At 38.2% G+C, this 15154-nt stretch overlaps 1 protein-coding gene across 7 annotated transcripts in view; it reads right to left on the bottom strand.

Annotated features, from left to right (window-relative positions):
* GRIP1 (glutamate receptor interacting protein 1) overlaps nt 1-15154 on the bottom strand; it is a 739827-nt gene that overhangs the window by 66833 nt on the left and 657840 nt on the right. For all 7 annotated transcript variants that reach the window (XM_074226201.1, XM_074226202.1, XM_074226203.1 and 4 more), the window contains 2 exons: nt 14360-14429; nt 12439-12584 (listed from right to left, as the gene is read on the bottom strand). In XM_074226201.1, coding sequence (XP_074082302.1) covers nt 12439-12584; nt 14360-14429 — 216 coding nt within the window. The remainder of the gene's footprint in view (nt 1-12438; nt 12585-14359; nt 14430-15154) is intronic.

Raw genomic sequence — 15154 nt, 5'->3', positions numbered from 1 at the left:
CTTTTTAATTGTTTTTTTAATATTTAATATTTATTTATTCTCATTTTGTACAAATAATATTTTTTATAAATTAATAAAATATTCTTGTTTAAGAGTAAACAAATACCTCCTCCCCCAAAAAATATAGACTCACTTGAGCAATAAAGTAAAGGGGAGAGAAAAAAATTAAAATTAAAAAAATAATAGTAATAATTGTAGGTATGGCCAGGTGGCGCAATGGGCAGAGCACCAGCCCTGGAGCCAGGAGCACCTGAGCCCATATCCAGCCCCATACACCCAACAATCACCCAACCATGTGACATGCAAGCCACCCCAACCCCCACTGCCCTGCAAAACCCCCCGCAAAAAAGGAAAAAAAAAGACCCAAAATAAAATAAAATAAAATAGTAATAACAGTAGGTGGCAGACAGAGTATTGGCCCTTGAGCCAGGAACACTCAGGTCCAAATTTGTCCTCAGACACCCAACGATCACTCTTCTATGTGGCCCCAGGCAGGCCACCCAGCCCCATTTGCCTTGTACCCCCCAAATAATAATAATAATAATAATAATAATAATAAAATGTGCTTCAGTCTTTGTTCCAACACCAACAACTCTGTTGCAGGTGGATCACATTCTTTATGATAAGTCCATCACAAAAGTTACTTCCATATTTTTCCACCATTGCCATTGCTGATCACAACTCCCTCCTTTCTTATTTCTCCACTACCATGCACTATATTTTCTCTCTCCTTTCACTCTGACTCTGCTGTAATGTAGCTGAGTGGCGTAGCAGACAGATCCCTGGTGCTGGGGCTAAGAGGCCCTGAGACCCCCATACCACCCCTTAGGCCCAGCATCCACCTGGCCCTATGGTCCCAGATAGGCCATCCAATCCCAGCCCCTTGCAAGAAGTAAAAAAGAAAATGTGTTATATCTGACCACTCTCCCCCCATGGTCCATCCTCTCCTCCATCACTCACATAACCCCCTTCCTCCTGTCCCCCTCCCTTCTTACTCTAGATGTCTATACCCCATTGAGTATATATGCTATTTCTTCTCCTAGCCACCTCTGATGAGAGCCAAGATTCCCTCATTCCCCTTTGTCTTCCCCCCTTCCATATCATTGCAATAGCTCATTGAAATAAAGAAAAATCTTATTATATGAAATATCTTGGCCTATTCCCCCCTCTCCTTTTTCTTTCTCCCATTACATTTCCCTTTTATCTATTGACTCCATTTTTACACCATATTTTATTTTCAAATTCAGCTTTCTCCTGTGCTTCATCTATAAAAGCTCCTTCTACCTGCTCTATTAACTGAGAGGGTTCATATGAGTATTACCAGTGTCATTTTTCTATTCAGGAATACATGCAGTTCATCATCATTAAGTCCCTCATATTTTCCCCTTCTCCTCCACTCTCTATGCTTCACCTGAATCCTGTATTTGAAGATCAAACCTTCTGTTCAGCTCTGGCCATTCCAATAGGAACATTTGAAATTCCCCTGGTTCATTGAAAGTCCATCTTTTTCTCTGGAAGAGGATGTTCATTTTTGCTGGGTAGTTGATTCTCGGTTGCATTCCAAGCTCTTTTGCCTTCCGGTATATTATATTCCAAGCCCTATGAGCTTTTAATGTAGTTACTGCTAAGCCCTGTGTGATCCTGATTGCAGCTCCATGATATTTGAATTGTGTCCTTCTGGCTGCTTGTAGTATTTTCTCTTTGACTTGGGAGTTCTGGAACTTGGCTATAATATTCCTAGGGGTTGGTTTTTTTTGATCTCTTTCACGGGGGATCGGTGGATTCTTTCCATTTCTATTTTGCCCTCTGCTTCTAGGATATCAGGGCAATTTTCCTGTAGTAATTCTTTGAAAATGATGTCAAGGCTCTTTTCCTGATCATGACTTTCAGGTATTCCAATAATTTTTAAATTATCTTTCCTAAGTCTGTTTTCCATATCAGTTGTTTTTTCAATGAGATATTTCACATTTTCTTCTAATTTTTCATTCTTTTGGTTTTGAAGTATTGTGTCTTGACTTCTCATAAAGTCAGCAGCTTCCTTTAGTTCCATTCTACTCTTGAAGGATTTGTTTTCCTCAGAGTTTTCTTATCTCTTTTTCCATGTGGCCAATTCTGCTTTTTAAAGCATTCTTCTCCTCAATAACTTTTTGAACTGTTTTATCCATTTGACCTAAGCTGGCTTTTAGCATTCTATTTTCTTCAGCATTTTTTGGATTTCCTTGACTAGGCTGCTGACTTCATTTTCATGTTTTTCCTGCATCTCTCTCATTTCTTTTCCCACTTTTTCTTCTAACTCCCTCATTTGATTTTCAAAGTCTTTTTTGAGCTCTGTCATAGCCTGATGCCAGTTTCTGTTTTTCTTGGAGTCTTTAGATGCAGGAGCTTGTGCTTTTTCATCTTCAGACTGAGTATTTTGATCCTTCTTGGGATCATAATGTATTTCTCAATGGCGTTACTCTTTTTTCTCTGCTTGCTCATTTTCCCAGCCTAAGCCTGGTTTGGGGGTGCTTCTTGAGCTTTTGGGACACTCCCACAAGGGTCTCAGTGTGTGAGACTCTGTCCTCCCTCCTGGTCTGTGAACGACTATAAGCGCTCCCCTCTGCCATGGGGCTGAGGTGGAGGGGGCCCTGCTGTTCTATTGGGGGGGCTAGACTGTGATCAGGATCTGAATTTGTTTAGAGCCCCAGAGTCCTGTTCCAGGGGCAGAGGACAGAGCTTGGCAGTCTCTCTTCCCTCCCCTCCCTAGGATCAATGTGCTCATGCCCTGGGGGCTCCTTCTTACTGGCTCCACCTTCTCCTGTTTCCTGGATCTGGACTGCCTTGGCCTGGTTGCTTGCTGTGTACCCTAAGGGCTGCGCTTCACGTGCTTGCTCTGGCAGAGGTCCCCCCCCACTTCCCCCAAGTTGTGCCCGATGTTCCCGGGGCGTAGGTCAGGAAACTCCCTTACTGCTGTGAGCCAGGGCTAACAGTACCCTGGAGCTGCCTCCAGGAGGCTGAAGTTTTTTCGCTCTGGCAGGCCACCCCTCTGGCGGGCCACCCCTCCAACCCCAGGGAGCAGAGCCTTTCTGCTCTTTTCCAGGTTACCTTGAGTAGGAGAACTGCATCACTAAGTTCCTCTGTGGGTTCTGTCTCTCTAAAATTTAGTTAAGGTCTTAGTTTCAAAGATTTATGAGAGAGCTCTTAAGACCGCATCTGCTCTTGTCAACATCTTGGCACCGCCCCTGAAAGTTACTGTCTTGACAAGATAGATCAAAACACACACTCAGAAGATAACAAAGTCAAAACTCCTGCAACCAAAGCCTCAGGAAAAAAAAACTTAAACTGTTCTCAGGTCATAGAAGAACTCAAAAAGGATTTTTAAAATCAAGAAATAGAGGTAGAAGAAAAATTTGGGAAAGAAATAAGCGATGAAAAAAATCATGAAAAAATTCAACTGTTTGGTAAAAACAGCACAAAAAATATTGAAGAATATTACTCCTTGGAAAAAAGAATATTACACCTTAAAAGCAAAATAGATCAAATGGTAAAAGAGGCACAAAAACCAATGATGAAAAGAATGCCTTGAAAAGCAGAATTGGAAAATGGATAAAGTTATACACAAATTAATGGTAAAGAAGAACTTAAAAATCAGAATTGGCCAAATGGAAAAGGAGGTACAAGAGCTCATTGAGAAAATAACACTTTAAAAAAACAGAATAGGTCAAATGGTAAAAGAGGCACAAAAATCTAATGAAGAAAAGAATGCCTTGAAGAGCAGAATTGGTCAAATGAAGAAAAAATGTACAATTGACCTAGAAAATACGTTCAGGAGAAATAATTTAAGAATTATTAGACTACCTGAAAGTCATGATTTAAAAAAAAAGCCTAGATATCATCTTTCAAGAAATTAACAAGGAAAACTGTCCTGATATTCTAGAACCAGAAGATAAAATAGAAACCAAAAGAATCTATTGATCACCTTCTGAAACAAAAACTCTCAGGAATGTTATAGCCAAATTCCATACTTTCCACATAAAAGAGAAAATATTGCAAGCAGCCAAAAAAGAAACAATTTAAATATTGTGGATCCATAGTCAGGATAACATAATATCTAACAGCTTCCACATTAAGGAATTTGGAATATGATATTCCAAAGGGCAAAAGAGCTAGGCTTACAACCAAGAATCACCTACCCAATGAATCTGAGTATAATCCTTCAGGGGAGAAAATGAATATTCAGTAGAATAGAGACCAGAGCTGAATAGAAAATTTAACCTCTACATACAAGACATAAAGGAAGATAAAAAGGTAAACAGGAAAGAGAAATCACAAGGGATTTCATAAAGTTAAACTGTTTATATACCTCCCTGGGAAAATGATATAACTCCTAAGAAATTTCTCATTATTAGGATAGTTAGGAGAATATCTTTAGACAGAAAGCAGAGGTGTGAGTTGAATGTGATGATACGATTATCTAAAAAAATAAAATCAAGGGATGAGAAAGAAGATGCACTAAGGAGAAAGGGAAAGATCAAATAGGATAAATTATTTGACATAAAAAAGGCCTGAAAGAGATTTTACAGTGTAGAGGGAACTGAAGGAGGGAAAGGCAGCATATGAAGCTTACTTTCATTGAAATTGGATCAAAGAGGGACTCATATTCTTACTTTTTTGGGTATAGAAATCTATCTTACCATACAGGAATGTAGGAAGAGACCAGGCGATAAGAGAAGGGGTTAGGACTGATGGGAGCTGATAGGAGGGAGGGCAGTTTGGGAGAGATAAAAATCAGAAGCAAAATACTTTTTGAGAATGACCAGGGTTAAAAGAGAGACAAAATAGGGAAAACAGGAGGGAAATAGGATGGAGGGAAACACATAGCTGTCTCAAATCTAGGTTAGAGGAAGTATCCAAATCTTGCCCTCATACTGGAGGACCTCAATAAACATACTTTCTCTCCTTCAAACACCCTAACCAATCAGCATCATTCCCCATGAACTGTTCTTCCATCCCACTTCAACCACACACAAAGAAAGTTATACCCTTGCTCTTGCTCTTGCCATTGCCCATAAAACCACCTCTGTTATTAAGAATTCTGAAATCTCCTTATTTGGCTTTAATCTATTAGCTTTTCAATTTTCCCTTTGCCTTCTTTTATAAAAAGCCCACTCTTTGTCTATACTGAGACCTCCAATCCTTGGGGTTCACAATTATCTTCTAAGCCATTTCCTTTACACTAACCACTCTTCTCTTTTCTCCATCTTCTTTTTCTCCTTGTGAACCATTTCAACTCTACAATGCCCTCTTCTTTTGAATCTCTAGTCTCCATATAAATATATCTGATTATATCAGTCACTCCTCAATCTTATATCACTCCCACCCTTCATCACCTATGCTCCTACACATGTGTTGTTGAAGAAATAAGGGGGAAAAACCACATGCAACCATTCTGGCTGGGTCCCCTCAAATTTATGTTACACAATCGACTGCTGCTCAGGAAGTCTTTACTATACTACTATACCACTATACTACTTCTTATTAACTTACTATTCCACTCTCCATAACAGCTCTTTCAAACCTTTAAGCTCCTTCTCAAAACTCACAGAGTTCTCCCTATACTCACCTTAAGATGAGTGCCCTGTCTTATATTTAAAGAAAAAAAATAAGTTTTCCATGAGTACCCTCTTCTTCCTTCTTCCTCACTTCTTATCACTGTTACTATCTGTCATGATCTCCTTCTTTACTCCTGTCTCAAATGATGAAGCAGCCTTACTCTCACCAAGGCTAACCCCTCATCCTAGCTCCTCTCCTCTGTTAACTTCATTCTCACTTATTTTCAATCTTTCTCTCTCTACTGACTCATTCCTTATTGCCTACAAACATGATTATGTTTTCCCTAATCTGAAATAAACCACAAAAGGAGGCTTTTATTTCCATTGCCATCCTATGTCTGCCCTTTTTAGATAATCTCCTTGAAAAAGGTGGTCTATAATAGGTTACCTTCTACTTTCTTCCACTTTTCTTAACCCCATATAATCTGGCTTCTGATTTTATCATTCCACCAAAACTTCTCTTTCTAAAATTACCTATGATCTTAGTTGTCTAATCCAATGATTTTTCTCTAGCCTTTTTCTCCATGACCTCCCTGCTGCCTTTATCATTGTTCAAATTGACCTGACATCATCAAATAATATTTTCTTCTTTCTAGGTTTTCATGATGCTACTTTTTCCTGTTTTACCTCCTACTTAAAGAAAAAAAATAAGAGTTTCCCATGAGTACCCCTCTTCTTCCCTCTTCCTCACTTCTTATCACTGTTACTATCTGTCATGATCTCCTTCTTTACTCCTGTCTCAAATGATGAAGCGGCCTTCCTCTCACCGAGGCTAACTCCTAACTACTTATCTGATTGCTCCTTCTCTGTCTCCTTTGATATATTCTCTTCCAGATAATACCCTCTAACTTCTCTCTCTGAATTACTTCACTTGGTCATTTTTGGTTGCCATGTGTTTAATTCCCATCTCTATGCTGAGGGTTCTCAAATCTGCCTAACCTGCCCCAACTTCTCTGTGGACCTTCAATCTTGCATTTCTGACAACAGTCAGATAGCTCAAGCTGGATATCTGGTAGACAAGTGAATCTCAACATATCCACAATGAAATTCATGATCATTCCCTTAAAATCCCCCCCCCCCCACAAACATACAGACCCCTTCCCTATTGCTATAGAGGGCAACATGATCTTCCTATCCCTCAGGCTCATAATGTAGCAGTCTTTCTGATTTCCTCACTATCTCTCACCCCATATATCCAAGCTTTGGCCAAGGCCCATGGATTACTTCTTTGCAACATCTTTTTTTTCTTTACAACATCTTTTAATATGCTTCTTTCTCTCTTTTGATACTGCAACTCCCTGGTACAGACCCTAATCACCAGTAACTCAATTATTGCCAACAGTCTGCTGAAAGTTCCCCTGCCTCAAACCTCTCCCCTCTCCAATCCATCATTCATTAAGCCACTGACATGATTTCCCTAAACCATGTCAATTCCCCTGCTCAGCAAACTCTAGTGTCTCCCTCTTGCTTCTAGGATCAGATACAAAATTCTCTGTTTAGTATTGAGAGTCCCTTATGGTCTTTTAGTTCCCAACGTATACTCTTTGATCCAATGACACTGGGCTCCTGTCTGTCCCACAAACAAGTCCTTCCATCTCTCAACTCAGGACATTCTTTCTGGCCATCCCCCAGGTCTGGAACACTCTTGCTCTTCCACTCCAACTACTGATCTCTGGCTTCCTTTACATCCTAACTAAAATTCCATCTTTTACTGGAAACCTTCCCTTAACAACTCTAAATTCCAGTGCTCTCTCTCTCTCTCTCTCTCTCTCTCTCTCTCTCTGTTCATTATTTTCTATTTATCTTGTATATATAGCTTGTGTTGTCCATATTTGTTTTGCCTATTGTCTTCCACATTAGATTATAAGTTACTTGAAGGCAAGAACTCTTTTGGCCCTTTTTTGGACCATCCCATAGAGACTTAATAAAAGTTTACTGACTGATTGATGGTGATTGCTGCTGGTATAGTGGCAGGACAGATGATATGGCCTGGTAGATCTCCACCTTAACAGATTGACAGGTCCATCCAAGTGCTGTGCCAGCTATGTCCTTTTTATCAACTTCACCACAGACTTGGACTTTGCTCCCCGAATTGTTCAGATCGTGCCCAAGTTAGCTTCATATTGTGTTACCAGATCCAACTGTCTACTCAAGCTTTAACCCAACTGGCATCCTTACAATCCCTCAGTTTTTTGATATGGACAAGAACTCCTATTTAAAATTTAATTTAATTTCCAAAATGTAAACTCTCAAAGTATTGTCCCACCAATACAGCCCATGCTGAGGTCCTCATGATGAGAAGGGGGTTATTGTAGGGTTAAAAGAGAAATGCAAGTTTTTAAGATACTGTGTCAATAGAGAGCTCTCATGTAAAACTAAGCAGATGCTAATGATATTATAAACAACATTTATGTCACAGCAGAAGGTTTACAACTATTAGTGAAAGGCATGAAAGGAGGCCAGGCTACTTGCTTGTGCAGCTCCACTCTAGTTAAGAAAATTAATGGCACTATGAAACAGATGTAAAATGGCAGCATTACTTATCTGTGATGTTATTTTCAGGATACTTGAGAGCTGCCTATTTAGCAAAATGAAAACTTTGGCTGGGATCCATTATGGCAGCTGCTTTTTTGATCATATAGGGATACTCAGACTTGGGAGAATAATTTCTAAGGGTAGAAATTCATGGGTCATCCGAAGTTCACAGGGTCAGTCTGAGCACATTGAAAGAAAAAGCTTAGAGATTGGATCTCATAAGATTGACTTGATCATTTATTATCTACCCTCCTCCCACCCCAACCCCGAGTAAGGAAGTACATTGATTCCTCTGTAGGATCAAATGAAAGAAACACAGAGAGACTGGCTACAGTTTTGTTTTGTTTTTTTACTGTGCCAATCATGGTATCCACCACAGTGTGTACCCATTTTGGGAGTTTGTGTTGTTATTTTGGTTAGTCTAAATTCAGTCTCATATTGAGTTCTTTGGGTTATTTATTGGGAAACAAATTTTCAATGTCACAGTCCTTTAGGTAATGACTTCACTGAATTTTAAGGACATTACATAAGGCTTGATTTGGAAATATGTAAAGATACTTTGTCTCAGAAATAACAGAAGGCAGTCTCAAAGGATGTCAGTGCATAGTGAGAGATTTTATGAAAGATGGACCTAAAAAGAAGGCTTTCTACAAAAGAAAAGAAGATACAAATCAAGGGGACAGCTGTCAGTTTGAAGCATAATTCTAAAATGTAGCTTGGAAGCTTCTTGTTTTATAATATCTATGGCTCTATTTGAGTATATGGATACTGAGTCAGGAAATTCAACTAAAGATGGCAGAATAATGGCAAATTAGAGATTAAGACAAGAACTCTGTTCTCAAACCAATTTCTTTCCACCACTGAAAGAAACAGCCAACAAGAATAGACTTGGACAGTTTAAACAAAAACTAAAGGTCACTTATAGAAACTAAACAATAGACAGAAAGTATATTTCAAATGCAGCACTCAAAACATTATACTTAATAACAGGAAGTGTGAGACAGCAGAATGAACTGGAGACATGGGACCATTTCATTTCTCTCTTTGTGTTTCCAGTGATAAGAATCAGGGTCTCCAATCTGTCATATTCAATTGAATTCATTGCTTGCCATGAAGAGACTCCAAAGCTGAGGTATCAGACCAGAGACTTTATCAACACTCAAAAAAAAAAGTTCTATTTCCTCCTTGAGTAAAGTAAATGGAAAATAAAGGTGAGCAGTGTCACTGGACAAAATGCTTACATCTTGAAGCAAAAAATCTGTTAAAGCTAATAGCAATGCATGCCAGCCAAGGAACCAAGTCATCCTGCTTAGCTATAAATCGTCTAAATGTGATTAATGGAAGTACCATTGAATTAAATAAAGAATTGGAAGCCTCCGTCCATAGCACATACAATCTACAATTACTGCCAGAAACATTTCAAAGTTTGGGCAAAATATATCCATAGAGATTTCCAGTTATAAATGATACTTTAAGATTCAAGTCCTATATGAAATGATATGAGAAAAGATGGTCACATTTCCATAAGATATCTCATACCAACCATACAAAGAGTTATCAGTCAATTTCGGGTCTGTCTTCCTGGGCTTTGGAAATCAGTGATTGCAGCAAGAACTAATCAATATTTTCCAATCATCATATCTTGACAGAAGAGGAAAAGGTATACAAGAAAATCATTTTAGCTTGTAAAAGGGGAAAAAAGCTACCTATCTACCTACATTAGCTACCTACCTACCTACCGATATCCCAGAGTTTTGTGGTCCTAGAAATGTCTTAGCCATTTTTTTTTCACTTATTTTTGAGATTCATTAATCACAACATTTTGTGATTTCTTGGAGGAAGACAGGATACTGGAATTTCCCATCACTCAAAACATAAATACCAAACAATGACTTAGTTAAAAAGCAGATCTGCAATAGTATATCATTAAGAGGAATCTGGTTTAGACTATTATGTCCTTTCAATGACTGGAAGATGAGGACCTTAGGCAGTGTATCTTAATGGAATGAAGACTGCATAACAAAAACCTAATGAATATTAGATATGCTAAACTGAATAATTGTCTCCAAATTAGTTATATAAAAGATTATTTTTTTAAAGCATTACCAAAAACTCCCAGAAGGGTGTTGTGATATATACCTCATCTGGACTAAAACTCAAACCATCAACAACTGGTTTCATTAATCAAGGACTAATTAATGGTTGGATTAATGAATCAACAATTCATTAATGCAATCATACAATAGTACAGAGTCTATGATTAATAAGTGTGTACATTTCCCCCATCCCGCATGCCAATCTGACCATCACTTATAAGCTTAGAGAGTTGCCTGAGGCTCAGCAAGCTTAAATAACAATATGCTCATGGTCATACACAATAACTAGGTAAAGTTTGCCTTCATGCCTTCTTTTTCCTGGGTCCTTTTCTTAAAGTACTTCCCCATTCTTGGTCACTAGATTTTTTTACCTACTTTCCTCTGGCTTGATATGAATACAATCATTCAGTCTAACATGTTAGGAGTTTTATATGCAATCCCTCTCAGCAGGTTTTATATTTGAAGATAGAATACACAAGGGGAGAAATTTATGCCGAATAAAAGAAGAAATACCAACTTTGGAATTTCTTACCTCAATTGATTAAAGTTTTTCTATTCTCCTGAAATCATATCATGGAGGGTAAGCTTTAGGCAGTTTCTGTGTGAGAAGCCTCTGTCTGCATCTTCATCTTCATTTGTAGATTTTGCTTTATGCTCATCTTCTGATGAGTTTACAATTATTATAGGAGGTCCATTAAGATTTCAAACCATTACCTACACAGAACAGTCACTCAATTTTTTTTTTTAGGGAAAAGGTTTATTGGAGATATGAAAAGGCAATGAATAAAAAGGCAGACACACATACCAGAAAAATGTGAATCTGTTTCTGTCCAAGTACTCAGCGGTTGCTTCTGAAGCAGTCGCCAACTTGTCGGCATGCCCTGGCTTTGAATGCTGGAACATCCCCAGCCACGTGCAAAATCTATACTTATCTTTTTTACTTGGAAAATAAGGCAGCTGAGGTCTGCTTCAGGTTGGCAGTCTATGCAGCAAAATATGTTTCCCAAAAGGCAGAGCACTATCTGATGGAGGGTTCTCTCCACGAATAAACCCAAAATAGAAAAGAAAAACCAAAACTAAAACCCCAGCAAGGGTTGAGTTTGAAGAATGCAGCTATGAATACAGATGAATCTAATAAGGGGTAGCATGAAGTTTAAAGCTGGAAGGCTGAGTCATCAATAACTGCAAGAGACATCTTGAAGGACAAAGTTCTTGCCAAGGATCCTTTCAAAGATCCTAGGATCTGTCAGGGTTAATAGAGACAACGGCTTGATACAAGGGTGGCAAGCAGAAGGAAACACATGGGCAACATAGATGCCTGTACTGAAACCTGTGGGAACTGATAGAACAAAAATGCCATGGAAGAGTCAGTCAGAAAGCTGCTAATATAATAACTTTTGGGCAGGAGCAAAAACCAGCCATTGCTGGTACAGTAAAGAGTGCATTTGACTAAAGTCAGAAAAAGTAACAAGAAAGAAAGAAAAGGAGGACCCAGGAAACTGAATCACACATTGCTTCATCTCAGGTTTCATGAGATCTTATTACTAAGGTGTAGGTAGCTTTTCGATTGAGGATGGAAATGCTGAATATGTTTCTTGTTTGGTCATTTCTGGCATGTCCAATTCTGCATGATCCCATTTGTGGTTTTCATGGCAAAGATACTGTAGTGATTTTCCATTTCCTCCTTCAGCTCATTTTACAGATGGCAAGAATGTGAGGGAAACAGGGTTAAATGACTTGACCAGGATCATACAGCTAGTAAATATCAGAGGTCAGATTTGAACCCAGGAAGATGAATCTTCCTGTTTCCAAGCACTCTATCCACTGTGGTACTCATCTTCTTGAGTCTAAATATGATTTCAGACACTTAGTAGTTGTGTAACCCTGGGCAAGTCACTTAACCCTGTTTGCCTCAGTTTCCTCATCTGTAAACTGAGATGGACAAGGAAATGACAAAACACTCTGATATCTTTGCCGAGAAAACTCCAAATGGGGTCACAAAGAGTCAGACGTGAATAAAAAATCCCTCATCAATATCAAAACCCCTTAGCTTATCTTACTATGCATATTTGTAATTGAGAAAATGCCCATATTAAGAATCTGTATCACCATCCTAACACACATCTAGCAACCATCCATGACACAAGACTGAAAGTTTTCTAAAGCTGGAAGACAAGATTCCAAAAATCAACCATAATTAAGTTTGTGATTAGTACCAGAATTATCTTCATCTTTACGAATTTTAAGCTTCACGAGTTCCTCACACTGTTGGAGAATCTGAACTGCATCTTCCATGGAGCAGTTGTCCAGTCGGATGTTATCGATGGCCAGCAGTTTGTCCCCAAGTTCTAGGGTCCCAGTCCTGTGAAAAGAAGAATTGAAGTACTTGATGAATTGGTACCACTAAAGTGGACTGTTTAAGTTTATCATTAAATATTTATACTATATTTATCATATTGTATATTTTAAATATATTATAAAAGTAAAAAATATAAAATAATACAGATTTCAAAGGAAAATAATTCTTCAATTTAAAAATATCTTCTTTACAATTGTCTTTTGGGCTTTTTGATTTTTTTTTTGGGGGGGGGAACCGCCTGAATTTGGGATGTGCTTAGCTATCACATTAGCTACCAGGTCTTAAAAATATTAAATTTATTACTGCTTTAAATAAACAGGAAACTAATTGGTTTAGGCACTAGGTAGATTATACTCAGTCACCTTCTGCATGAGGTCTTTCCTTCTTATTCTTCAGTCATTTAAATTTTCCTTTTTTTATTTTCCTTATATTCCTAAATCAATTATAAATGTACCTACTGATTTATATGTAATTTCTTCCCTCTTTCCCTGGTCCCCTAGGTTTGAAAACTCCTTAAGGGATTCGAGTGGTTTCCATTTTGTGTGTGTGTGTGTGTGTGTGTGTGTGTGTGTGTGTTATACACACATATATGTAATGTGCTTTGTTCATTATAAGAGCTCACTGCTTGTTGATTTATTGATTGATATACAGTTCTCATTCTGTAGCAGAAAGACAAAGGAAGGGGCTGCATTCTACCCTGATCAAGAATGCCTTGCAGCATAATTAATTCATTTATTTTAAATTTTATTATATTAATAATTAAATGTAATACAGAATTAATAATAATTATTATATTAAAATTATTTATTTGCCTGTTATCTCTTGCCAGTCATCAGGTGTAGAAAGACTACTTGGGGGAAGATTTGGGAAAGTGAAATACTGAAGTGGTATCTAATGATTTTACTAGTAATTTGTTTTGTTTGGAGGCAGTCAGGGGTATATGACTTGTCCAGAGTCTCACAAGTCTTAAGTGTCTGATCTGGATTTGAACTCAGATCCTCTTGACTCCAAAGCCAGTGTTCTATCTACTGCACTGCCAAGCTGCCTGTTTACTAGTGATTTGTGACTGGGAAGCCTTCGTTATTTAAAACCGTTCAATGAATCACATGAATTTCTGGAATGGAGTGACAAGGGGTCCAGCTGAGTGTTCTGGGGCTTATGACAGGTAGAATAATGGTTACTTAGGAGTTGGAAATGACTTTAATGTCCCAAATCTGAGCTAAGCATTTTAGGGAACATTTTTTTTTTTTGCTCTAAACTCTAAGGCTACCCCTGAATTGGCTCTGCTTCTTAAGTGAGATCCTCTGTGCTTAGAACACACAAGCTTTGGCATCTATCAGTGGATCTCACTTCAGGTTTGGTGGGTCTCTGTGCCAACCAGAGCTTCTCTAAAAGGTTTTATCTGCCTGAGCCAGGGAGGAAAGAACCTAGTATGGGGTTGGCTTTTTCTGTTATACAATTATCTCTATGGGGTAGCTATTACAAGAAGAGCCAAGCTCATCTTTAGGTCATAGAAGATTGGGTGGGAATTGAATAGACAAAGAAAAATATCTCTTTAGAGTAGCTTATTATAAGAAGAGCCAAGCTCATTTTTAGGTCAAGTGAATAAAGAAAACATATGCTGGGCCCATAGAAGGGGAAACATTCATGGAAAACTCCTTGCCTAAATGAGGACTACACTATATATAGAAATCAATTACTGACAGAACAGAGATCCAATTAGCTATTAATTTGAGATTCATCTAAGCCTAGACTAGCTAGTTTACCCATTGTCTCACCTGTGAGCCACACTGCCTCTCTTGATATCTGAGATAACAAGGGGATCTCCTGGTTTCCTACTCGCTGGTGCTGTAAAGAGAAAGAAAGAAAAAAATTAGTGATATATTAAATTGATTTTACTCATAAAACTATATTCCTTGGGCTATTTTTAAAAGTGCTGTTTTATTTGACAGATGGTATAACCATAAATCTTGATTATAACTCTAGAGTGATAAGATTCTTAACATGTCCTAGTAAGTGAATATTTAGTTTCCCTGACAGTAATATTTTGTCCCCACCTGGTTGTATCTGGACACACACTGGTGTTATCATCATCATCATCATTATCCTTCAGAGTTACTAAGAAAGCTATTTAATCTCCTTTATAATGGTTGGGTTTCAGTATTTTTTTGTTTCAGTCACTGAAATCACATCAATAACAACAGTAGTGATCATTTATATTTATACCGTGCCTCAAAGTAGCAATAGTCTTAAATATGATATTTCATTCATATGCTATCCCAGGAGCTGCCTCCCCCAAACACTATAAAATGAAAGAGAGATCAATTCCAGCTAGACAAAGGAAGAAGTGGAATGGGATCAGAGAAACAACCCCCCTTCTTGTGAGGGGACACCTGAGATAGATTTTGAGAGACGGGCAAAACTTAAACAGGTGGGATGACATATTCCAGGCATAGGTATTATTCAGCAAAACCTGAGGCAAAGAGGAGAGATAGATGGCCTCAGATTCTGAAAGACATCATTTGACATACTATCTATGTGGATTCAGACTACTTATCTTAATAGTAGAAGTT

Source organism: Macrotis lagotis, chromosome 2 (assembly GCF_037893015.1).
Source record: "Macrotis lagotis isolate mMagLag1 chromosome 2, bilby.v1.9.chrom.fasta, whole genome shotgun sequence".
NCBI classification, from domain to species: Eukaryota; Metazoa; Chordata; class Mammalia; order Peramelemorphia; family Peramelidae; genus Macrotis; species Macrotis lagotis.
Note: the sequence above shows the minus strand (reverse complement) of the source record. Positions and strands in the feature narration are given on the sequence as shown.